General features: G+C 40.0%; 1 protein-coding gene across 6 annotated transcripts in view; it reads left to right on the top strand.

The window, feature by feature from the left end:
- ESRP2 (epithelial splicing regulatory protein 2) overlaps positions 1 to 26,127 on the top strand; it is a 187,503-nt gene that overhangs the window by 103,239 nt on the left and 58,137 nt on the right. For all 6 annotated transcript variants that reach the window (XM_069653549.1, XM_069653525.1, XM_069653541.1 and 3 more), the window contains exons 6-11: positions 1,036 to 1,134; positions 6,235 to 6,289; positions 8,980 to 9,090; positions 9,917 to 10,049; positions 11,786 to 11,828; positions 23,014 to 23,315. In XM_069653549.1, the coding sequence (XP_069509650.1) occupies positions 1,036 to 1,134; positions 6,235 to 6,289; positions 8,980 to 9,090; positions 9,917 to 10,049; positions 11,786 to 11,828; positions 23,014 to 23,315 (743 nt within the window). The remainder of the gene's footprint in view (positions 1 to 1,035; positions 1,135 to 6,234; positions 6,290 to 8,979; positions 9,091 to 9,916; positions 10,050 to 11,785; positions 11,829 to 23,013; positions 23,316 to 26,127) is intronic.

Here is a 26,127-nt window from a genome sequence, read left to right as displayed (position 1 = left end):
GCAAGAGCCAACTACTAGAGAATTAGATGCAGAGAACCTATGTAAGATGCATGAGCAAGTCTCCAGAGGCCAAGAAGGGTAATGACAAACCAGGGCTTATTCATGAAGCCCAAACGCAGATCATGGTGTGCCTACACTCCCTTGAATGTCCCAGAACAGAGAACTTGCTTCGAGGTCAATTACAAAGGAGAAGCCTTGGCTTGGGGTCTGACCAATGAGAGATGATGGACTAATTGGGGAAAGAGGGGAATTGTCTGCTTGCAGCACCAGAGTTTTGTTTTGCTTGCATGCTGCCAACGAGCCGACAGTCCAAGGTTGGGAAAGCGTGCCAACCAATCCAAGGGTCTGTGTAGCAGCATGCTATACAATGTTGCAAAGACCAACCGCTGCCATTTTTCCACTATATACGTCTTTTTAGAGGTGCTTCACCAGATAAGGGGCAGCCAATTAATTTATTAACACTTGCTCCCTTAACAATCCCTCCCTTCAGTAGGTTTTAGTTTGCCATGCAGGATGATGTCATAGATGACGCATATCGAAGTATAACACTTATCGCACTTGGGTGTGAGTTATGAATTACTGCCCGTTATTTGGCAGATTGCCCTACTTTATTTTGATAATAAAGTAGTACTTTGCACAATTCTTTGTCCAGTTTTTTGGGTCTGAGATTATTGGCAATTCAATCTAGCACATGAAGATGCTTCAAGGTGCTAGAGCACAGCTAGTCTGTGAATCTGATATGCACAGCACACATATCCTTGCCCGGAAGTTCAAGCTTTTAAGTTGCTTGGCAAATCTCTACATGCAGCATTAATGTTCATACTTAAAGTGCTGCTAGAAAGCATGTAGTGACTTGTAAAATTGAGCTGTTCAAGACCACTCATGATGGAGCATTCATTACTTTTTACCTTTTTGACATGGTGCTTCAGAAAAACACTGTGTATGCTTTGTGATCTCTTGCTAGCAATCCTTTCAAACGGTGTAAACCAAATATGTTTCATGAAGAGCAAGTATTTTCCTTTATTATCTGTCAAGATCTAGAAATTGCAATTGATGACACAGACAATGACTTTGGTGTTTGGGAGGTTACCACAATGGTGAATACGGTCCTAACTCTGCTTTCATCACCTTATGGTGAGTAAAAATGTTCTTCAAAGCCTTGTGTTGACCACTATATATTAGAATATTGGGGAGCTGTGCTGGAGGTAGACCTATGCAAGTATACATGATTAAGTTGTGTTCTATGTCAAGAATTAAATCTGCGCCTCCAGTTTTCCATAATCTGCGCCTCCAGTTTTCCAGCAAAGAAACTAATTATCGTCTAAAGTTAACCGATTATCATGTAGTTTAAAATGTTTAGCCTGGATTTTTACACTTGGTGTGATCATGATGAAAATTGCTTACTATAGTAAGACTGCAGTCGCAAAATTCGATAACGATGGCCCAACTCCCCTATGCTAAAGTTGAACCATGTGGTGGGTAAGGTGGGTAAGCTTGTAGAATCAGTTGACTAGCCATACATTACAGAAATATATTCTACTGAGGGGTTCGGAGTGACATTTGCTAGACCAGGGGTCTGCAATCTTTGGCTCGCTGGACTACTGATCCCGTCAGACCCAGCAAACCTAGTCAATGGTCAGGGATCATGGGAGTCAGTCTAAAGCATCTGCAGAGACTCTGGTTGCAGACCCCTGTGATCGATCTTAAGAGTGTGAAGCCTGAGTTGTCCAAGGTCACTTGGCACTCCAGGATGGAATACACCCTGTGGTTGCTCTCCACTCCAGCAATTCAGAAAGGATTGCCTGGCAGAGTAGAAGATTGGAGGATTAAGAATGATAAATGGTTATTAACGCATTGGCTAGACTCCAGAGGACATCAAACACTGGAATTTAATCTTGTAGTGAGGTTAGCTTGGTAATTGTTTCAGTGCTGTGCTGCACAGTGAACCCAGTTACAAACATGATCCCTACACTTTCCCCGGCACCTTGCTTGACAATTTGTTTCTTTATACATAGACTCCAATGCCATGAAGGCGAGATGTTATGACTTTCGCTGGGGTGGGTTTCACTTCTTCCAATAAATGTAATCGTGAAGAGATTGGAAAACCTGGTCTTCCAAGGTCCCTTCTTCCACCATCAAGATCTCAACCGAGATGTTTGTTCATATTTCAGTTAAGAGACTCGTATACTTGTTTGAAACAGTTGACTAGTACATGGGTATACTGCAGGCTGTGTAAGTGAGGGTATGAATGTGCTGAAGAAATGAAGTCGTCTCTCTAGGCAAAGTCCTACATGCCACAATTATCCATTCCATTTGGGAGATACTAGTCCCAACTTTGCATCCTCAAACTCTGACTTGAAGGTCATAATTATAAATCCAGAAATATGTCTCAGACTACAAAGTTAAAACCAGTATTGGACTAGCATCTCTCGAATTGCTAATGTTGGGATGTTTGATAGCTTGAAAAGGTCTAGTTCCTTAAAAATGGGAGTAAGAAAAGTACGCTGTTGGATTTGAATTGTCAATCTACCTGCTTTATTCAATCCTTCACATACCAACTGAAATTTCCTCTTCACAAGCCACTATACAAAGATTTTCTTTGAAGAAATGGAATGATCAAAGGGAACTTGTGTTCTGAAATTCTCACTTCGTTTGACCAGTGATTTATGAAGTCCATGCACGTATTTAAGATACAAATACAAACATACAAAGTGGACCATCTACAAAAAAAATCTTTCTCTGATGTGCTACAACATGTGAAAGTTTGGTAGGAACATACGTCTCAAACCTACAATTGGAAAATTGGCTTTAGTGATGTTGGTGAAACTTGTATACTAATCTTGGAGAAAATGATGCACTGCCATGCAGCAACCTACCCTGGAGAAGCCCATTTCGTGTCGAAGAAGAAAAACCTACAAAGAAACCTTGGAACTTTTTCTCGTCTATCTCATTGGGGCACAGAACCCGCACATTTTAAACTTTCATTGATGCCTTAGCCAGCACTAAAATTATACCTGAAGATTATAGGTTTGATTGTCTTCACAAAATCTTCACAAAAGAATCTAAGATCTCAGTGTTCTGACCACAAATGAAGGTATGCCTTTGTAAGCATGTAAATCTTCATTGCCACGGTTGCCACACATCCCACCTGGCAAGCCCCTTGGAATACTTGTTTGCTGGACTTGGATTGTGTTATTTGAATGTTCTACTGTGCCATCACCACCATAGTCATTGTACTGTGCTCCTGCATCTATAATGGTGAACAGTTCATCGGAGGAAATGCTGATCTCCAAATAAGAGACATACAAAAACTAGTATAATGAGCATAGGCATGTTTGGGTACCTAGGATACGTGGGAAGCTCTTCCAGTGTGGTGCCAGCATGGTCGGGTGGAATTTTTGTGACAAATGACAATATATAGTGTACTGCTAAAGTGTCATGTGCCTTACACCACTATTCAAAGGTCCATTTGCTGTAGCACCTCAAAGGGCACCTTACCTTTGGCGTTAAAGTTGATCGTAAATTAAGCAGAATTGAGAAATGTATTACACTAGACCTAATTTTCTTCTTACAAAATAAACTTCAGAATAAATTAATGATTACATCTTTTATTTCTAATGTAAAAGCTTACTATTCATACATAGTATAAACCAATTATTGCATTTTGGCCAATTATTGGTCTCATGGCTGTCCAATTAAAATGGACAGATTAGCATTCTGTGGGAAAAATGTTAATTCACATTTGGAAACCTATTGCTGCATGTACTGATTTGCAGAGGGAAAAGATGTGCTCTGATTTATTGCGTCTGTCAGTCATGGAATACTAATCTTTGCAGCTATCGACTCTGCCCGGGAGTCATGAATAGAAAATACTTGCATGCACAAGTCAATTATTTGTGGACAACTGGCTAAACTTTGAAAGTTTAAGAATATGAAAAACTATCCTTTCTCCTTAGATCTGTATTTGTTTATTTGGATTAACCTACAAATCTATATTTGAAATTCTAAAGTCAGCCTCTGGGTTGTTAATAGAAAAAATTATTAAAACAAACCACCTACACTAATCGCAGGACCAGTATTTTGACATGTCTGTATGTATTTCATGTGTTAAATTGCCTATTAAATTAAACCCCGAAGAAGCTAAATATTGAAGGTTAGGGCATTTTGGTTTGATCATTGCAAATGCAAGAATTTATTTCGATCATGTATGGGAGGTTTTGAATTTAAAAAGTTTTCCTCATTAAGGTGTTCTGAAGTTTAATTTGCAACTGATTGTTTAGGCCTATTGTGCCACATTTCGCAATTCTAATTAAATCATTTTATTTAAGCACCTCTGCAAATCCTCTGTATGCCTGGAAATGCAGAGTCAACGGTTGTGTCCAGGGGTGGAAGTGGAAAAAAGACTTTAGTGGTACTCTGGCTATATCCAAAAAGCAGGGAGTGGGATGCTCGGACAGATGACTGGGGAACAGGGAGATATTGAGTGTGGGGGGGGGGGGGTTGACCAGATCAATATGCACATTTTCTGTCACAAATGTCCAGCACTTTGTGATTCATTGAAAACATTGGATTAGTGATATAAAGCAACTTTATTTTTTTGAATAAGATACTAAACTTCATGGACATAAATCATTAAATGGTGCTTGTGTTGCTCACTTTAACTAGCCCAGATTTGCAAGGTAACTGGTGCTTTGCAAGCTCCTGGAGTTGGAAATGTTCCATAATGCATATGAAGGTCTCTGCCGCTGATGACAAAAATGTTTACAATCTAAGCACTTAACGACCTGCAGAGCCATGGACTGTGCTCGCTGAGACTTGGGGAAACTGGTAGTGTTTGAATGTTCAGCCTCAGCCGATTCTATATTTGGCTCAGAAAGACCATGCATCAAGAACCCGCTTCTTGAGCCTTTGAACTAAGGGTACGCTCTATAAAAATGAGTGGTACGGCAACCAATGATTTTATATTACACTTCTATCTTTGGTTGTGTTGGAGACAAATGCAAGCGATCTACAAAAAGGTGAATGCGGGTACCACATTGGAAGATACCCGGAGTGGCCAATAGTTTTTCTTTTTGTGGGACAGCTTTTGGGCTAAAGTAGGCCAGTTTAATGAGTTACTTCAGCTTTGCCAGTTTTAACCAGTTTTACTGAACAAGTATTCTTTAAAATGCACTCTTTGCTACACGTTTTACCAAATCACTTCCCTCTTGGGTGCTACTCAAATAGTCTGTCACCAAAGGAATAAATTGCATTTGCAACTATTAGCCACTTTTCCACTTGTGTCCGAGCCAATTTTATGCCCCAGTCCGACCCTGGGTGGGGGTTGTAAGGAGGAAGAGGAAATGCTAAAATAGCCATATGTGCATGGGGAAATCCATTAAGGTTAGATGTGGAGCTGATTAATTTAACGTGCATAATTTAACTGCTGTGCAAACTGAACTCTAGTACCACAGACCAAAAACCTGAGATAGGCACATATGCCTCTAATAAAAGATACTCTACTCACCGACATCCAAGGAGCAAGATGTGCAATGAAGTCTAGTGTAGAAATGAAGGCACTGTGTAACCCCAGTAAAGTATACATATGGGTGTGTATTATAAAACCCTGTGCATAAGTATTATGTGAAAAAGGGACGGGGCAAGACTGGGTCACTCGAAACTTCGCATGTTCCATTTTAAGCCAGTGATTCTCCCCTAAACTAATGGGCATTAGAATCTAAAGTGCTTGCCAATAATTATGCAAAATGAATGAAGCCAACTCAATCCTTTTTTAAAAATCTTTATTGGAGTACACATTTTTCAAGTATTGTCAAGACTACTCCTGGGGAAAAAGCTTTGCAACCCCCCTCCCCCCACATCAAAGGAATAATCTAGTATAATTTATTTTTGTCACTTACTCGATACTCCACTTGAGTTGAGGTTTCTGTTTGGAGCACTAGTTCGTATTTTTAAAATAAATGTGATTTGAACGCTAGAAAGTCTTTCACACACAGCCGGACTCTTTTGGCAATTAATTTGGCGCATGCTGCAGTGGCAAAGTGCGAGCTGCTGAGAATGTATTAACTCCATTTTAGTGCTAGAACATGAATAATGTTCTCAAATGAAGCTCTACAAGAAGATAAACCATTTTAATTTCTTGTGTTGTCTCAATACATTTAGGGGGTGGGGAGGGATTGTCCTTTTCTTTCGTATTTTGTGATGCCTGGTGCTTTAATGCTTGCTTTTCTATTACAGATCATGAATTTGTAGGACCAGAAACTGTGAAGTACAAATATGAAACTGGTCCCTGGTAAGCAACCTGCTGTGTGGCCTATGACCCAAGTCCATGTTTAACCAATGTCCGTATCATTTGAATTATGTAGTGTGTAAGTATGGAAATGTGGTGTGGCATTGGGGCGGGTGAATGTGTCTGGGTCTCTCGGTGGTGTATTTGGGAGGGGTTCTCTGGGGCAAGGGGTGTCTGGTGCGAGGGGTAGACATGGGGGGGCATTTCGTGTGTGGGAGGGTCTGTTGGGTGAAGGTGAGTCTGTGGGTGGTGCGAGTCTGTGTATGTGTTTTTCCCTTGAAAGTGATCTTGCAGGGAGTGAGGTATTTCTACTCCATGTAAGAGTTGTGGTTTATACTATCTAGTATTTAAAATGCCCCACTACCACACAGGGAATAGTTAATCGCCAGTTTTTCTTTTTTCATTTTTATTTTAGGCTTGCTTTCTTTTCTAAAATAATCTCCCTATTGCTATCCTGCGAGAAGTAAAGTAAACGAAGCTCCCAACAGCACTCGAGGGATCTTGGTTACCACACCAGCATTAGTCCATGGTCACTTGATCTGGTCAGCTCGGGTCGTATGTAACCCTTTCGAATGCCTCGGATGTCACTTTTTTTTGTCCCATGTAAACGACCAGCCACACGACATGAGCGTGCACAAGGGTTTACGTCAGCTCTGCTGTTGTACTAATTCCTTTTTTACACAAGGTTGATTGGGGAGAGCAAATACTGCCCGCGCTTAAATGTAAACACGTCTTTTAGAAACGCTTGCCCTCTAGAAAGCTAAAGGAGGTCATTTAAAGGCAAGGTAAATAAGCTGTGCTGCACTGAAGCTTTACTTCCTAAAATGTGACTCGGCAACTTTGCGCCCTTTAACTGATACTTCCACATCTTTACGGCAAATAGAAACGGTCCCTGGACCCTTGCAGTTCAGAGGGGCTTGCCTTCGAATCGACACAGCGGGGCGTGTTATTTTGTTCAATAATTTCTCCAGCTGGCTGGAGGCGTGTCTAGGCCACTGTTCTATTACTATAGAGCCTAGACTGTCTGAGCAGTGTGCAGCTGGTAGTTTTCCCTGGCCCTTTTTTCAGTTGCATGGCTCCTGGCTGCTGCTTGGCCAGAAAACTGTATCTTGACGCCTACAATACCTGTGCACAAATGAAGAATGACACTTGCTCGATTGGACAGTGGCTACCTATGTAGTTGTGTTCCTGTTTGTCTGGTATATAGAAACCGACTTCTGAAAAACTGCTTAGCGTCTGTACAGGCGTGTAGGCACCAATCCTTCATTGCTTCACCTCCTCTCTGCTTGGCTTCCAGGAGCTGCAACTCTTCAGTTTCCATCTATTGATGGACTTTTAAACCTAGGATTGTGCGGACTGAGTTGACTTTGGAGGGTGGACTAGGTCCACCAATGAGGAACGTGGGCTGCCTGCTATCTGTGAATCTCATGCTTTCTAGGCTCTCATTTCCTTGCTATACTGCTCCTTTGCTTAAGCTGTTTGCATCGCCTACTTTCTTTTGACGCGCCCATGGGCAAATCTTCCTCTCGCGAACAGCTCCTTTAGTTGATTGGTGGGGGGCCAGGGGCCTTCAGTTGGGTGAGCTTGCTCTTCACTTCCCTGTCTTTACAATTCCTGCCCACCTACTACTTTTTAGGGCCATCATTGTGTGCTGCTCACAAGGGCTCAAACACCTGGGTGCCCTGACAATAAGGCAGTACACTGCACATGGACTCAGCCAAGTTCCGCTCTGCTTCCTTTGTTAAATGGTTTACCAGCAGAGAGTGCTAATGGCACCGGGGGTGAGCTGTGCCATGGGGAAAGGTCCTGCATGTTGGTTAGCCCCTAGCTAAGCTCACACTATTGCCTCTGGTCGTTATGTTACGGGCTACAGCCTTACCCCTCCAGTGCAATTATTTTATGAAGCTCAATAACCCTGAAATTGCCAAATGCTGTCTGCTTTTTATGTCTCAATTGCTTAATTGCATTTGAGGCCAGCAGTGAGTGCTTGTATTTCGTATGTGTATCATTGAAGGGGGTATCAATTTAGGAGACACAAGGTTCCACAGACCAGTCGACTCGTGCTTGATGTTTATGAATCTTAATTCAAGATTGAACTGAAGAAGCTTTGGTTCTGGGCAGCAGCATAGAAATTCTTCCCCCTGCACTATTATCGGGCTATTTTTAAAAGGCCTGCAAACTGGCCCGTGCATCTGTCCAGTTGTGGTGAAGATCAAGGGATCTTCACCACATTCGACAGGCTGCCCTAACTGGCAATGGTCGGTTAGGGTAGGTGGGAAAACGTACTTTTGAGGACTGTTTTCTCTTTGAATTATGTTTTTGTTTGTTTTTTATTTTACTGGCGGCCATGGTCTACTGCTTCAATACTGTCAAATATAGGCATGAGTCACATCTCTCGTATCCCTTTAGCTCTGATTGGAATATATAAATCTGTATTAATATTGATGCCGCATGCATTTTCTTGATGCACTCGATGATGGCATTGGAACATATTTCATCAACGCATACGAAAGATGGGGTTGTTTAGGTTTTTGAACTGTCTAGCTCATTGTGAAAGTTGCGCCTGAGCCTGGTTGCTAGTGGGGTATTCTATGTAGGAAAATGAGGAAAGAACAGATTTGGGAAGCAACGTCAATCTTGATTTTCATTTTTATTCCTCAAAATGGTGCAATGTTTTGCTTTTGTATCTACAGTAGTAAATCTGAAGCAGTGGATGGAGAAACTGTGATACGGGCCAGGGGTTTACCATGGCAGTCCTCAGACCAGGACATTGCACGCTTCTTTAAAGGACTCAATATTGCCAAGTAAGACCATTCAAACGGGGATAGATTAGCACCACTTATTCTGAGTAACAGGAAAGCATGTTTGTTGTTGCTGAATGTGGAGGCCACTATGCGCTGAAGCCTGGTTTTAGATGGTGATTATATGCCGGGCTATACTCCATGCAATATTAGCATAATTGACATAAAAGTTGACCTAAAACATTACAGGTTTTTTAACCTTTTTTTGGTCAAATTTAAATTATATATATATATATATATATATTGGGTTGTGTAGGGGTATAGATTAGGTTGAGGGGAAGTGGTGGAGGGGGGTGCGAGGGGCCTCCCACTGCCTTTTAGACCGACAAAAGGTCAAATAAAAGATCAAATGTTTTAGGTCAAATAGACCCAAACCCTCCATGATGCCAATAGTTGCTCTGCAGATGCATTCGAAGCCACAGATCAGACTTTTTATTTTTTTTTTATTATATTTTTTTACCTACCCATTAACTTTTTTTTTACTCTCGTGTGAGGTTTACTCTTAATGTAACACTTAATGTGCAGTAGCCCTTCTTAATGAAGTTCTTCAAAGCTGACACATGGTTATTCAAAAAAGGCAAAGTTAGATGCAAAATATGTGCGGCACTGGGGCTTTCACCCCTCAGCACTGCGTATTCAGGAGTGCTTAGAGCCACATAGAATGACGGGCATACACATGTACTTTTTGGGAATGTATTGGCTTGACAAGTTGACAGCCTCACATTTTATTAGTTACTTTTATAGTGTTTTGTTAACGCGATGCAGGTATGTTTGTTTCCTACCTGGATTCCACCCAGTGACCCGTTTTTGCTTTTATCATGGCGTTTAGAGGTGGGGTGGCGCTGTGCTTGAATGCCCAGGGAAGGCGGAACGGTGAAGCTTTGGTGCGATTCGTCAACCCCGAACAGAGAAATCTGGCATTGGAACGGCACAAGCATCACATGGGTAGCAGATACATTGAGGTAAGCTTTCACCACTGGGATTAAACACTACATGGTGCGGGGGTAGTGGTAAAGGAACACCCCGAAAAGCAATGTAAGAGCACTGTGCCTTTTTGTGGCCTAACTGTACATTAAATATTTATTTGTGCCCCAGCCACTTTGTGGTATACCCTTCGTTAGGCTTTTGTAATTATCCCTGCCAGCTTTGAAAGATTGGTACTGAGAGATGGGTTTGGATATTTTTCAGTCGAATGGGAGCATTCCTTACGTGTTTTCATAGACGGCAGGAAATAATATTTTGATTTAGAGTATTTCTAGAATTAGCATGTTTTGGGTTTAATCCGAATTTCTTATGAAATGTTTTTACTATGAAAGTCCCTCATGTTAAATTATCCTGTTGGTAGTTTGTGTCTATAGGAATAACCAAGTGTCTGCCCTGATGAAATGACAGTGCAAAGACACTTCATTGTTCAAGTTGCCAATAATGTCCATTTTGTGTTGGGAATATTAGTTCTCTGTTGGCTTGTACTAATTTGGAACCCTTGGTATCCGGCCGTGTTAAATTGGTGACCTGGAAGGTGGCAATTCTGGTCGTTGTGCCCTTGTGTGCCTCTAGTGCCACATGAATTTCTTTACAGAATCTATTTACTAAGTTACGTTCCTGAGGGGTAATTTTCCAGCTCTGCTTGGTAAGTTGAAGTAGCTCTCCATACGTTGGGCACTGAAATAGTGCACACTGTCGGTTTACTCGTGTGGTACATTGTTTGCTACAGAGGACTGCTCGGCTCCACAAGTGTGGTGTGTCCATTGTAATTGGATTATATATTGTTTACTGCAATGTTTCTCTATCCAGCGGCCGTTCATTGTGTTTAAGACTACCAGTGTGACCATTTGAAAAACCGGTTTTCACCTGGACTTTTATGTTGCCAGTCTATTTCGGAGCTCGCTTCAGCTTGGCCAAGTCGTTAAGAAGCATTTGAGCTTCCAATCTTTCATGCTACTCTGCTGTCCATGGTGTAATTTTGTCGCTATGGTACATGGTTCTGTCCCTTCACCCTGGTCTTTCATGCGTCTGTGAATACTGTGCATAAGGAATAACCGGGGTTGGTGGCCTACAGAGAAACTTGGGAAGTATTCAGTTTCTTAATCCTTTTTTGAGTTCTATAGACACTTAAGAGTATTTATTGCCTTTATATTGTTTTCAAGAACATGATTATTCTCCGCCCATGTTTCTGCATATATTTATTTTTGAAGCTCTTTCCGGAATGTCTAGGCAGTAAAATCAACTTCTAGAGCAATGAGTGTGAACCAGGACAATGCCCGTGCTCGTTATTGCTAATATTGGAGTTCCTGTAGCACGCCTCTGTACTGAATGCACGTGAGGGCCAATTCTGAAAAACCTTCCTTCCCAATTCTAGGAAATGATTGTGCTTGGGTGGTCTGCAGCCTTTGGCTCTCCAGATGTTTTGAACTACAACTTGTCAGCCCTAGCCAGCATAGTCAATGGTGGGGGATCATGGTAGTTGTATTCCAAAACATCTGGAGAGCTGCAGGTTCCAGACACACTGGCTTAGGCGAATAGCCATTAGAATACATCCTTGAACCATGCCATGTATATACTGTGGTGGTGCTCATTCTTGAATTTCGTCACCACTACAAACCAATATCTGAGCACTTAGTAACTTTTTTGTTTTCTTTTTTTTATTCAGTTTTCATTACTATCCTCAATGCTTTTTTACCTCTTCTGTGTTTAATAGGTTTACAAAGCCACTGGAGAAGAGTTTCTAAAAATCGCTGGAGGTGGGTAATGTCAGTTTTTCCTAACCATAACTTTGTGGAGCCATTTTGAACGCACGAGGGCAGTATTGTGTACTGTAACATTCATATAGTCCTTTAAAAGGGTTGTAATGTTTAAGTTATTTTTGCACAACAATAAATGTGGATGTCCATGATTTGATACTGTAAAATCTAAAGTGTGCAGCTGCTTGGGCCTACAAAGTAATATTTGTCCTCTGGCAAAACTATTCTGTATCTGGAGTCTTGTTTTTATCTAAGATGTAATAGCAGTGTGAACCATCTCACTTGTACTGTTTAGCTTCCTTGACATCGACATGTCGGTGCACATCGTGGTTCAACACCAGCGCTGACTGTCCTGCAGAGCAGTGCCATCTCAGGCTAGTGTATGTGTAGCTGATCATATTGGCCACTGTTACTGGCCCATCCTATTTTAAGTGCGCGCACATATTTTATTTTTTTAAAGACGCCCCAAACTGTCTGTGTGAGAACTGTTTGCAATTTCAGTTTGTGTGCACTTTAAAAAAAAAAAGTTTTATTTGATGTTTGTGCTTCCAACCCTTCCACCCCCCCCCCCCCCCCCAGTAAGGCCGTTTAAGTTAGCAGATACATGTTCTGACTATGCATTTACATAGATATGTGTTGGAATATGTGGTGTAATACAGGGAGGGGCTAGATGCTATCCTACTCGGCAGACTTGTGCATCAAGTTCTTAAACTTCGTGACCTTCGAACCCACCACTGTGGATGAGGGTCATTGCATTGTTTAACGTTTTCTAATTTTACTTAAATCGTAAAGAGTGGGTGGTCAATGTACAATGTGACAATGTACATACGTGGTGGGAGTGGGACTTGGATATTATAGACTGACAGCAAATGAGGCGATCAACATCCACCTGCTTAATTTATCTCCCTTAATCAGTGTGGCACTAGAGATCGCTGTCTTTGCCAGTGGCCAATGTGCTCTGTTGGCGGGATTGGCTTGGATAAGGTTTAGGGTAGTGATCGACAAAGGTTGCACATGGAGGGCCACTTACGATACGGCTGCAAATTACATATTGATGGGTTGTCGAGTGGGGAACATAGTTGTATGGTTAAAACAGTAAGGCAACAAGTAAGAGTGATTGTCACCAATGTGGCAAAAGTTCAACTGTGAAGAAAGTTTGTTAGAATGACACTTATCTCAAGGTCGATTCCCACAAACATCCTTTATTTATTTACTTTTAAATGCTGGACAAGCACCCACAAATTGAGTCTCTAAGACATTCACATAATTTTTCTTCTCCTCGGAGAATTTACAACTTCAGATCCTAATCTTGTTATCTACTTTATATTTAAAGTCCATTTGCAAATGGTTCCAACAGTCAACAGATATAATGCACTGTTCTCAACTGAACTCCATGCACTAAAGTGACTTCTACTGTGTAGTCTTGCACAGAAGACTGAACTCTTTGCATAGGTAGTCATTTTTTCCCTTCATATAACCCAACTGGTTTTTCACGCATGAACCTACTTACTAGGGCGAATGGTTAAAAAATTAATTTGCAACAAAAAATGCTGGGGTTTTGGTCTTGTGTGATTCTGCTTTCCTAACCTTTTGCGGCATGTTCTCTCACAAAGGCATCCCAAAGCTGCAACTTTTTATCTCCATTAATTTTGGTGTCCAGTGAGCGTTTGTCTAGCCGTTTGACAGCCTAGTTGTGTGTATCTGAATTGACCTCCCTTAACTTTAGGTGGAAAGTAAACGCAACAGCCCCCCTGAAAAACTCATATGGCCGTTTCTATCGCAATGTGTAAAAAAAATGTTTTTTAAAAGCTATGAAATGAATCGGGGAACTGTACCATCAAAATAGCCGATGAGTAGGAAACTAGAATGACCATTTAGAATGACAATTTAGAACTGGCGTGCCTGCATTTTTCATTGGCTTCCCAGTCCTGTTTGTGGTGAATAAATGACACTCACCATTTCGACAGTTTAGGTTCCACATAAGTGACGGGAGAAACTAGTTACCAGGCTGTGTAGGAATTGCTATTAACAAAACTGTTTTCATGCTGACTCTTTTGAATGCAGAACTGGTGAGACTTAAGAACTTGGTCTTAATACCATTTTTTTTTTCCAGTCGTAAGTATGCTATGACTGTAGAGGCTAGGTTTTCATCAAAAACTTGGGCAGCTGGTCAGATAGCACAGCGAGTAGAGCGCTCGCTTTGACATCCGTGTAGAGCCTGATGCTGCAGGTTCGAAACCCAGCAGGGCCAAACTCAGCTTTTCATCATTCCGAGGTCGATAAATGAGCACCACACACCGTGGGAAATGAGCAGTGCTCAGATACCTGAGGGTTCGTAGCGCTATATAAATAACAAAAAAACAGTAGCTTTTGCTCTTCGATGCTTCAAATTCACCCAGCACTAGCTGTGAAGGGTCATACAAGAATGGCACCATATTAGCAGCTTATTCTCCAGAATCCCTGATAATGACAGTCTTTGTTCCTGTAGCTAGAGGAATTGGGGATTATTACTCTGTACTTTTCATGGGGCTGCATTTGCGCCATACTCCCCCCTCCCCCCCCAGCCCCCAACCCCCCCCCCCCCCCCGAACCCCGATCCAGCTCTTTTGCTTTGATTTCTGTGCCTCTACAAGGGAGCGTTTCTGTTTGGTCTTTTGCTGATTTACTGTGAACCCAACCAATATTTACCTATCTCCACAACTATACTTTGTGTGGGAGACTGAGCAGGATAGCCTGTTTTCTGCCCCCCCACCCCCAACCCCTTGAGAAGTGCTTTGTAGAGTCTTTTGTAGGGTTATTAACTATGTGCCTGTATTAACTATTACACCTATGTCCAGCCACATGTGAATCAAAACAAATGAAAACTTGATGGACGATAAGAGTCCATATGAATGACCTTTTGGACTGGTGTGTATAGATTATTTCATTTGTGCAATACCACTAATTGTCTAAATTGGGTGTGTTGGGTGACTGGGAGGAGTACATCTCGTTTGATCCTTCCTCTCACCTACTTGAGTGTGTACGTGGACATTTGTTGGTATATTTGTGGTTGATGAATGGAAGTTATTTTGGTAGCTTGGATGGTATGATTTATTGTATTTGACTTTGAATAACTTTTGCATTGAATACATTTTTATTTTTATTACGAGGAATGTTAATCCAGTCTCATCATCACGGTTCATTTTGTTTTGATTCACATGTTTTTTGCCTGGAGAACAAGTTTGATGTACGGGTACCCTTATTAAAGACTACTTATGTCCAGCCATGCATCGTTTGCCTAAAGTTCATAATTGGTGTTCTTTAGCTGTCAAAAATGACGCCCTAATTTGTGCTAGCCCTGAATTCAGGCAGTGTTAGATAATCGATAGACGAGCAAGATTCTACTTTGGTTTTTAAGATTGTCACGGGTGAATTGAATTGCAATTAGCTTTTCCTTGTGACTTCCACTCAAGACTAAATATATTTCCGTCCATTATAGAAAAAAGCATTACCAACTTTCTGCTTAATGGAGAAGATACTCCTACAGCTTATTTGTGTTTCTTCTATGCTATTTTGTTCACCTACGGTTAAAGCAAAACAAGAGTTCATGAATGGATTTAGATTTTTTTTTCCACCTCTGGCACAGATCTAGTGTACCCCTAGACCATTCTTCAGCCTGTCCAAGCCATTACAAAAAGAGAAAGGACCATATAAGTTTGGTTCCACCCCAAAAGGTGCCATCCAGCCCAAACTGCTTGGTCACATCCCTTCTTCACAAACCCAGGCGTGTTTGACCTCATTGGGCCTCATCCATGAGGTAAAGCTTTGGTCTCTAGGACCAGCGGGTTGGATATCCAAGTCTGGGCATGCCTGTTCACTCGGGGGGACTAATGTAAAACGAGAGGTGATGGCTGCAAGGTTTAGAAACAATTTGAACCTTCTATCTGGTGTTTTCTGAGTTTGCGTTCTAGGGTGACATGGCCCAGCAGTTTGGGCTGGACTGCTCCAATTGGTGGCATTGTTAGACTGATTTGCATATGACTCGTCACCTTTTTAAAATGAAACAGATGGGCTAATTGGTGTGGGAGTTTGCCCGGAGCACTGCTTTAGTTGATTCATTCGAAACCTTCCACCCCTCATGTCTTTATAGCTTATTTAACTAATGGGCAGAAGTCCATCAGAAGGTACCACCATTGACACTGAAGAGTTGTTGGTAAAGGCAGTCGAACGGATGATGGCTACTTTTGTCTGGTATAAGGTTGCCTTCCCCAGGGAGGAGATATAAGCAATCCATAGTGTGATCAATTTTACTTACTTTGATTTAGCCAATAATAGCTCAATGCCTTAATGTTAACCTGGGATGCCATTGAAGCACAGGACTTGTGGTTGTTGGCTGGCTGGACCCGCTGCTGTGTTGGCTGGAAGAGTTAGTTTACATCCAACCTGTGCAGGTGATATTCATGCCCCGAGTAATATTTCCTATATATTTCCCAGACATAGGGGAGGGGCAATCCCCATGTGCCCTAATCCTGCATCACTAACTTTTTTCTGCTGAGCCTCCACCGCCCCACTTGAGTAACAATAGTGTGGCTAAGCCCCTCAGAAGCTCCATCTGCTTATTCTATTAAGAGCCTTGCATGCCCATCCCTCAAGCTCGTTGGGATCATTTGGATGCGAGTAACCATACAAGAAAAGGTCAAAGATGGAGGAAACTATGGTGATTAGGCTCTTAGTAAAATGCATTTGACTTTTTTCAAATGAAGCTCGAGGCTTTTATATGAAACCACAGTAGTCCACTCTGTTAAAAAGCATGTTTTCATTAATCAACTTCTTAATTACAGGCGCTTTTGCTGAGAATATTTATTTTGTCCCCAAATAGCTGTTTTGAAATTTTTTTTTTTTTAACCCATCATTACAAATCTCAGAACTCTGGATTATCATGGTCAACATGTACATAGTATATTTTTAAAGCTTGTCTATGTCCTGTGCACCACCTCTGGCACCCAGAATTCTCTCGTGATTTTGGTTTCTCCAGGTATCATGGACATTTTACAACTCCAGTAAAAACGGACTGTTTTTCTGTTTTAGCATTGGCCTATGTCCAAAAATCATTCATCTTTCTATTGAAATAAATGGGTAAAATCATTCATCACAATTTTGTATATAGTGTGACTGTATCCATGCCCCCAGCAATATTCCTTTGCTTAGATGGTATGAACCTCATCACTCCCTCTTTCAGGCAACAATATTCAAGTTACCTTCAGGATAGTAAGTCTGGGTAGACAAGGTGCTATCCTCATTGAGTAGGCAAAGCCTCTTATTGCCGTGAAATGTAAGGAGCTGCCAGCAATATGTTTTGCTGGGTACATTAAACTTCTGGCCATATCCATAAGGTCTTAGTGCCGACTGGGTTGAGCTACAAAAAGATTACTCTTGGCTCCCAGTTCACTGTCTGGGACTGAGAACCGGTTCCTGCCACTCATTTAACACATTGTTTCCTAATGTTTGTAAATTATTCAGTTGTCCAGACGAAACTTAACAGTACTATCGCTTTTTAGTTTGTCTAAAGTTGTCTCTTGCATATTGATATGCATGTCCTCAAGGTCTCAGTGTGCTACTTTTTTTTGGAAGTTTTCTAGGCTCTTTTCTTCAGTTTGGTTTACTTTTCATCGAGACGTTGTAAAAGTACTCGATCTGAAATAAGGTTTCTACATGTTGAATCGGAGTAAGGTAAACTATCAATTGTGCAAAGGATGAAGGCTCCTTTTCTGGTATAGATGCAGCTCCGCGTGCTAATAGCTATGTAACTCAAAGGGGACCTATTGTGAACACTTAGATTTGTCACAAGTAACCATAGAGTAATTGAAAAATTAGTTGGGAACAGAAAACTATATTCAAATGTATTCTGATATTTCAGGTGCACCTGTGTAAAGGTCCTGTGCTCATAGGACCAAGCTACAAATGAAAACTATGCCTATTAAATTATGTGGAACAGAATGGCACTCGAGTTGGAAATACCTTCCCTATGATTGTGTACCAATTAAATCAAATTCAACATGTTCAATGTCTCATAGACCACAGTCAAATATGCCTTGCTTTATATCTAAAAATGTAATGCTTTTCTAACAGCAAAATAATATAATTATTCACTGTGTATATCAATTTAATCAATATTAAGTTTTTGGGAGTAGCAGATCAAGTTTCCATAGATCATCTTCTATTCTCTTTCCAGCGTATTTTGGGTATCTACACTATCATTCACGGTATATAAAAACTGGCTTCTTAAAGAATTGTGAAAGTTGAAAATATTACTGACTGTTAAATGAATAAACCGTTCATTAACAGTCAAATCCAAAATGTTTTATATACAAACTACATATACACCGAGTCTTTATCTGGTGTAGATTTTTGGATGGTATCAAATCTACAAGCAAATCCTCAATGAGTATCGGTCACAATCATTTGAACAAGATTAATCAAAGAGTAAAAGAAGAACATGCTTATCCTCGTTGTAGGGGCTAACATTGTATGTGCAAGTAATCTTGTCAATGCTCGGTTTAAGCAGTGATGGTAGAGTCCTGCAATGAATGTAATTTGTATAACATCTATGTATGGATTTCTGTCTTAACACAAGACAAGGTATTGCATGTTCAATTTTACCTTGGATTCAAAGATCAGAAGCATCTTCTTGACCAACAAGGCACATAAACTGGAAAACCAGTGCCTCGTGCGCTCTTTTGAATCCAAAATGGTGGCACATGGCATGATGTTGTGCCGTGTATTGCCGTACCTAATGGACAAATATAGTCTCATCTTGTAGTATCTACCCATGTGTATATGGGGATTCATTTGTAAATCACATTTCAATACAGACTTCTATCTTTTATGTTGGAGCTTAGCTTCATTTAACAAAAGCAATTATCTAGATTATAACCTAATTGAATCCTAATATAGCCGATATGTATCCAAATTTCAATGATTTTATCTAAAACGTCAACGCATCAGTTCTAGATCTTTCAACCTTCATTATCCAGACAACATAACAGATTTCAAACGAAATAGGTTTAAAATTGCAATCTTGTATGTTAAATAGTGACAAAGTATTCATCACTTATGGTTAATAGTGTTGATCTTCCATAATGTTATAGAATCTTTATTAAGTCAGTAATCTATTTTACATATCCTGGAACCATCACTATTGATCTAGTATGACTTTTAAATATAGAGCTATGTAAAGCCTTCTCTCTGGATATCACAACGATGACACCTTAATTCACAGGAAACATATAAGGTCTGAATCAATGTTCTTTCCTTTTGGTACCATTTTGCATACATTTTCAATCAAGTAAATTTCCTATTGTGATAACATTGCATTGCCATCCCCTCTCTTAGGAGCAATGACCTGCTCAAGAATAACAAATTGCATCTGCACCATTTTGTAGCTTTTTCAATATGTTGTAGCAACTGGGAATTGGGCCTTTTTGAGTTTTACATTAAACTTGTGTTCCGTCCATCTTATCTTTGCTATGAGTGTGGTCATTCAAATGTAAAATATGAAACGAGGACACTTCAAATCTTAAACCTTCAGAGTTGCAGGAGGATGAGGATTTCATTTGATCTTCAGAGCGGTATAAGCATGATTAATACAGTTCTCTTTAATTAAATTGCCACAATGTTGTGCTATGTTAAAGGATATTTATACCACACACTGTCACCACCAGAGTGGTCTGCTGGCGCTCTGACCAGCAAGACAGTAGCGTAAGTTAGTAGGACTGAGTGGGGAAAAAGTGCAAGAGCTGTGATGTGTGACTGACGGCTTCAGTTCGGTTTACACTGTTCGCTGAGCGTAGGTGTGAATTTGTTTTTTGTCTGTAGTTGTGTGCTGTTGTGCAAGGCTGTGTGGGTTGTTTCTCTGTTGCAGTGTAGAGTGTGCAGCTTGTGCAATATAGGTATGGGTGTGTTTTGTTTAGAGTCTGAGAGGTGTAAGAGGAATGAGTTGAGTTATTAGCTTGGTTAGTGATGGTGCTCCATCGTACCGCCTGCGCTTTGGCTACCTGTTACATGTCCCTGCTGGTGTTGCATATTGTGCTAGTTATGCACAGCCTACTGCCCAACTTTGGACTCACTAGAGAAGCTTGTGAATGATGATCCACTTTAATTAGTTGCTTAAAGAATTGTTTTGTTCTATACAGGAATAGGCCATTTCAGTAACAATTGACTTATTGTAGGTTCTCAGAATCTCCCAATTTTTCTTAATCATATTTTTTAGATCAATCTGAAGTGAGAATGTAGTTATGTAAACCAATTCAGGAACTTGCTTAATAGGCTTCTGGGCAAATAGAGATCTGCTGTACTTTTTTTTGTTTTTTTTTTGTTTTTTGTTCTTCAATATAATGAATAACATTGAGTTTATTTCCGTGCCAAAAAGTTAATTCTTAAATGATGCTTCTATATCTAAGAAACTGAGTAAGATGGATACTTTCAAATGTGCTGTGATGGTGAAAACCTTTAGTATAAAGTACAATGTTCCTGTCAGTAGGTTTTGAAATGGCAGTTGTCTGCAATTCACCAGCTTCACAATACAATTCTGCGTCCAAAAGCTAGATATTGGCATGGCTGTAAATTGTTCATATAGTCAAAGAAATTCAGTATTTCTAAAAGTGTCCAATTCCAACAATAGTGTCAATATTACGATAACATTTAAGATTGTGTGCATCTATTACATTTCAATTTCCATTGCGACCCCCAAAGAAGTTCCAGATGTTTGTAGATAAAAGCAATCCTTGAATCTAAAGAAGTTCATGAGGGCAATTGTGAGAGTCTATCTAAATACACTGTCAGATTGGCATATGTCAGTTGACCTGGCATTTAGCAGTTGACCATAGTAACACTTAAATCTCCTCCAAACCATCCTCATGTGGTATGTTTGTATGAAAACCTGTCACATCCATTGTGCATATAATGTATTACGGATGTAAAAAGTGAATAAATTAAACTTTAATCGAAGAATGACTAGTGTCTTTCCCATATGTATTGCTGGATTGGGGAAGTGGTTGAATAACCTTGTCGAAGTATTGAGCTAATGGTTCAAGTAGACTATTCATTGCTGTAATAGTTTGTCTTCCTGGAGGATTTTTGAAACTTCTAATATCGATGGTAAAATCATAGTTGGATGGAATTTGGTCAAAAATAGTTTTGTATGTGAAATCCATTAATTTCAGCTTCTGTTAAAATGTCTTACTCGTTCAGTGTGGTCATGCGGGGGCTCATAATCTAATAACTGCCTTTGATTTCCTTTATTTAGTACTCATAATCACTAGGGCACCTCCTTTATTGGCTAGTTTCAAAATGATATCATTGTTCCACAATTTCTTAAAGACCTGATTTTCAAGATTTATGAAATTGCCATAAGGTCTATTTTAATTGAATTTTACCCACATCCTGTAACTTTCTTTTGAAAGATTTCAAGAGTAGCATTATGAACGGATGGAGAAAATGTGCTTTTAGGTCTAATTTCTAAATACTCGGCAATGTCTTCTGTTTCAATGGTTTAAAAAAATAACTTCATTTCTCTAATGGCATTAATCAATGTCTTTCTTAAGCAAATTGCTTGTATATTGGAGTAAAAAACCCTTTCTGGAGTGTCCTTTTTGAAATTTAGACAAATGGTAGTCTGAAATGTTGCAAGTCTTTTGTGACACAGCTGATGCCTTCCTCAGGATTTCCTCTGGTTTTCTTGCATCTAAATAAGAAGCCTGCTTATTCTATGTATAGGTACCGTCACTAACTTTTCAATACTTTCTTTAGTCTCAGTATGTGCATTCCTATCTGTTTCTGCATTGGACATTTCTGACCCTAGATTATCAGACTAGTTATCTTGTTTATCCTTTGGAATAGGATTTTGAAATCTTGACATAAACCTCTGCTGGTGGTAATCTTTCCAAGAATTTAAAATATCTAGTTTGTAATCTCCATATCCCTAAGGGATATTCTGTGTGTTTTTCTTTTGTTGTTCTACGCTAAGAGTCTGGGTTTTATCACTCAGGTTCCATTTAACTGTTCCTGTGTTGGGAGAAGGATCACTATGGACTTTATCTGACTAATTTCATCAATTCTATTTAAGAACATTAATAATTCCTTAGTACTTAAAATAATTTGGTCTAACGAGCACTTACTCAAGATGTCACCACCTTTTTCACAAATGCCAGATTCTCTTTACATAGGGTAGGTTCAAGTGATGCTAACAAACTTGTAGGCATGCACTGTACCCTATGGTATTGGGCTAAATTAGTGGCATGTAATTCTTTGATCACTCTATGGATTTGTTTTTCCAGTTGGTTAATTAGCTTTCCTAGTTTATTGGACCTCATCAGTGCATAGTCTTTAATTTTAATCATATTCAATATTCTAGAGGTTTAGTCAATCGATGCTTCAGCTTGGTTTTTGGTTGGTAAATCAATTTTTGAAAGACCTAATTAGACCAATAAAGCAATCAATCGTAACTGTGTGCACCCCTAAATAACAAGCCACTGTTTGAATTAGAAAATATGCAGGGATGCACAGCTAATCTCAATATGTCTATGTAACCCCAACTATATTCAAAGAAAGTATGATAATGGAGATTTGAGGTGCACATGGGTAAGGTCCTAAGCTCATAGGAACAAGTTACAAATGAAAAAATGCCCTTTAAACATAATGTGGAACCCAATGGCACTCCAGTCACATATGCCTCCCCTATAGTTGTGTAAATCAAATGTTCAATGTCTCAAACAAAAGTCAAATATGCTTAATATTAAAACAGACTTCCTAAAGAATAATTGTATAACAGTTTGTTTTAATGTGCCCTGAAGGATAGAGTAGATATCTGAAAGGTGCTGGAAAAGGGAACATGATCTATGGAAACTTTGACCTGCTTCTCCCAAAAAACGTTGATTCACAATATTGAAGAAATGGATTACTTGTAATATAATACTGTGCTGTTAAATCGTGAAATATCATTTTTGTTTTGACTTTGAACATTTTGAATTTGATTTAATTGATAAACTATAAAGAATGTATATCCGACTGGAGTCATTGGGTTTCACATTATGTTTAATGGGTGGTGTTCATGTGTCAATGCATATTTCATGCTTTCCCCCTTCTGTGTATTTAATGGCACAGCAGCATTTTATTAAAAGTTGTCAATCAGTTCTCCATTTATTTTTAGGCACCTCCAACGAAGTAGCCCAGTTCTTATCCAAAGAAAACCAGGTCATCATCCGGATGAGGGGCCTTCCGTTCACTGCCACTCCTGAAGATGTGTTGGGATTTTTGGGCACAGAGTGTCCTGTCACAGGAGGGAAGGAGGGACTTCTATTTGTCAAATACCCTGATGGCAGGCCAACAGGTGATGCCTTTGTGTTATTTTCCTGTGAGGACTATGCACAGCAAGCTCTTAAAAAGCACAAGGAGATCCTTGGGAAACGTTACATAGAACTCTTCCGGAGCACAGCAGCAGAAGTACAGCAGGTAACTATTTTTTTTTCAACTTATTGAACACTATGGGGGAATCCCAGTTCTAGACGGAGGACAATTGCCAGAGGTCTATTAAACATTTGTACAGAGGGCAACAAATCTAACATTTTATGTACAATTGGTGTTCCAGGTTGAATGACACTAGAGAAGGTGACCAGTCGGAACACTGTTTTTAAAACAAATAATGCAATGTCTTCATGGGTTCTGTGCCCCAATTGGTTGTACGAACGCTATGACACAGCAATTTTCTCCAATTGAAGTTATGCAAATCTATACTTTTATCCGAATTCTTAGGATTACATACATTTTCAAAATGTAGGGGTAATGAAAGGAGTCGCAACCTTTTTACTCTCCTAATTTTCCTGGTTCTTATGGTGGTTTCAGTTCCATTGCATGAGCAATTTGAAAGCCCTCCAAGGCGCAGATTTGGCTAAAGTTATACTTTAAACACCCATTACCCTCTACCCATCCAGTTGGGTAAAGTTCTACTATTCATTGCTGTAATATACAACATTCTTGGTTCTTGGTTCTTGTTTCTGTCTTTCCTGGACATCCTTTCAGAACTGCACAAACCACTTATTTGTGCATTGATTTGCAAAGGGGAAAAGTCCTAGCATCAGTCCAGTGCAGGGTAATTTCTATTCTTTTCAGTGCTCTTTTATTTAGTTAATTTGCTAATGTATTGCAACAATGTAGTATGCAGAGATGCATCCTTTCTCTCACCCCCGCACACCTCTCCTGGGGGGTCACTTCCTCTTCCATGTCCTTGGTTTTTGCATGTGTCCCTCACCCTCTGTCAAGCTCAGCTCAGACCATTTCACTATGCATTCTTGGGAACTGTTGCCCTGCAAGTCACCACCAACTTTCATTCCTGTGCAGAATCAAAGCTTCCACCCTTCCCTTAATTATCCTTCCCTCTCCCTACCCATGCGTTTGTTTCATTCTTCAGGACCAAAATATCATGGCGTGTTCATTGTGAAGGGCACATTTGTCCACATTTTTATACAAGGTCTTGTCAAGCATCTAACATTGACCCATCTCTTTAGTTGCCTCTCTTGTGGGAGACTTTGAGGCTTCAGTTTTCTTTCTAGGAAGAATTTTCTATAAAGGGAAATCTACCTTTGTTAAAACCACTTTGCAGTATAAATATTTTCTGCCTGCCAGTTAGGATCTGTCTTAATAGGTTAAAGTGTGACGGACATTGGGTGGTGATGGGAAATGAAGCCAAATGTTGGATTCAAAGGAAGGCCACGTTTTAAAATGCCTTGCCATTCTTTTCTTTGTGGAATTTATCCTCCTCTAGATATAAAATATATGCAAATTGTAAGAAATACTACATTTTGAGACCAGGAGACTGAGATAAAATCGAATCCTCCTAGATGTGCTTGGCACTGGACATACACAGATGAAAGTACTCGTAGACAGAGGAAATGCCTATTGTATATGTTTGACTAGATGGTAATGACTAGTAAGATATGCTGTTTATAATGAGACTGTAACATACAAATTAGGATTTCCAGATCGCTTGCTGGTACTATTTATCGCGAATGTATGTGGCTTGGTGTAATTAGTGTGAATATGATGTACCACACTCAATGAAATTGTAAGAATTATGCAATGTACAAAGGAATGAGAATTTGTAGATGCACTAGGCACTTTAAATTGGCTGCCAGCACTATGCACTTTAATATCCACACAATGCACTTTACAATTGCATGTTGTTGCCCATGGAATGGGTTCCAATGATTACAATGGGGTCTTCTAACTGTACACAGAAAAGTACATATGAACAGTATGATTATTTGTATTCAAATTAATTTTTGAATGATCTACTGGAACATGCATAAGAGATGCTACTAAATGAGTTAATGTATATCGATACTGGAGATGCAACATTTGAGCTTTAAACAAATGGCAACACACTCCTAGATGGCTGACACTATGCCTCACAAGACCACATAGTCCCCTTTCTATGTTTTATATCAGGTCACATGGGGTATTTTAAACTGAATTGATGTATGGATCACCTATGGTGATCAAACGGTAAGGTTACTATGAAACGCATCAACTTTGTTAAAGCTTGGGCCGTACATTGTGGGAGAACCACGATGTGAGTGCATTTTATTTATTAGTAGCTGGGTGCTGCACAACATTACTGAATAAAAGGTGACTTACAACATTGGTTTCCTGGAGAATCTGTGACGAATGGGGGGGGGGGGGTGCCTCTCAATGACTGCAGAAACAGTCCAGCGAGCGTGTTGTGTGTGTGTGTGTGATGAATCCCCAACACTGCCAAACGACCAAAGTATCCACATCAACAGATATCGTATATTGTGCTGTGGAAAACGAAAACTGCAGGCAACAACGCGTTTCGCGGTAACAAACCGCTTGTTCACATTAAAGGGTTCCAACATATGGACTAATAAATATGTTTAAGTCTCTATGGTCTGGCTGCCAGAATGTCTTCAAAAATGGCTATAACATTGGGGCAATACTGATGTGCAAATGTCACGGGCATGTTTACATGAAACAGCTTCAATTTTATTTAAAAGTTAAATCACATACATACACAAAGTGTTTACAGCAGTAGTCGGCTCATGGATGAACATTGCATTAAATAAAATTCAAGTGAAGTCATTGCACAAGATAAACACATGTATGAGTTGCACACTTTTTCAGTGGGAGCTTGTGAAAATGAAATGTTTCACCAATAAACCACAGCTCTTAAATGGAGCATTTATCGTTTACACAAAAGCCATTCTGACTTCTAAGCAACCAATAAAATGCCTTCAGTATGGTCAGGCTA

Source organism: Ambystoma mexicanum, chromosome 1p (genome assembly GCF_040938575.1).
Source record: "Ambystoma mexicanum isolate Mex_15411 chromosome 1p, UKY_AmexF1_1, whole genome shotgun sequence".
NCBI classification, from domain to species: domain Eukaryota; kingdom Metazoa; phylum Chordata; class Amphibia; order Caudata; family Ambystomatidae; genus Ambystoma; species Ambystoma mexicanum.
The sequence above is the reverse complement of the archived record's forward strand: the minus strand, read 5'-3'. Positions and strand labels throughout refer to the sequence as shown.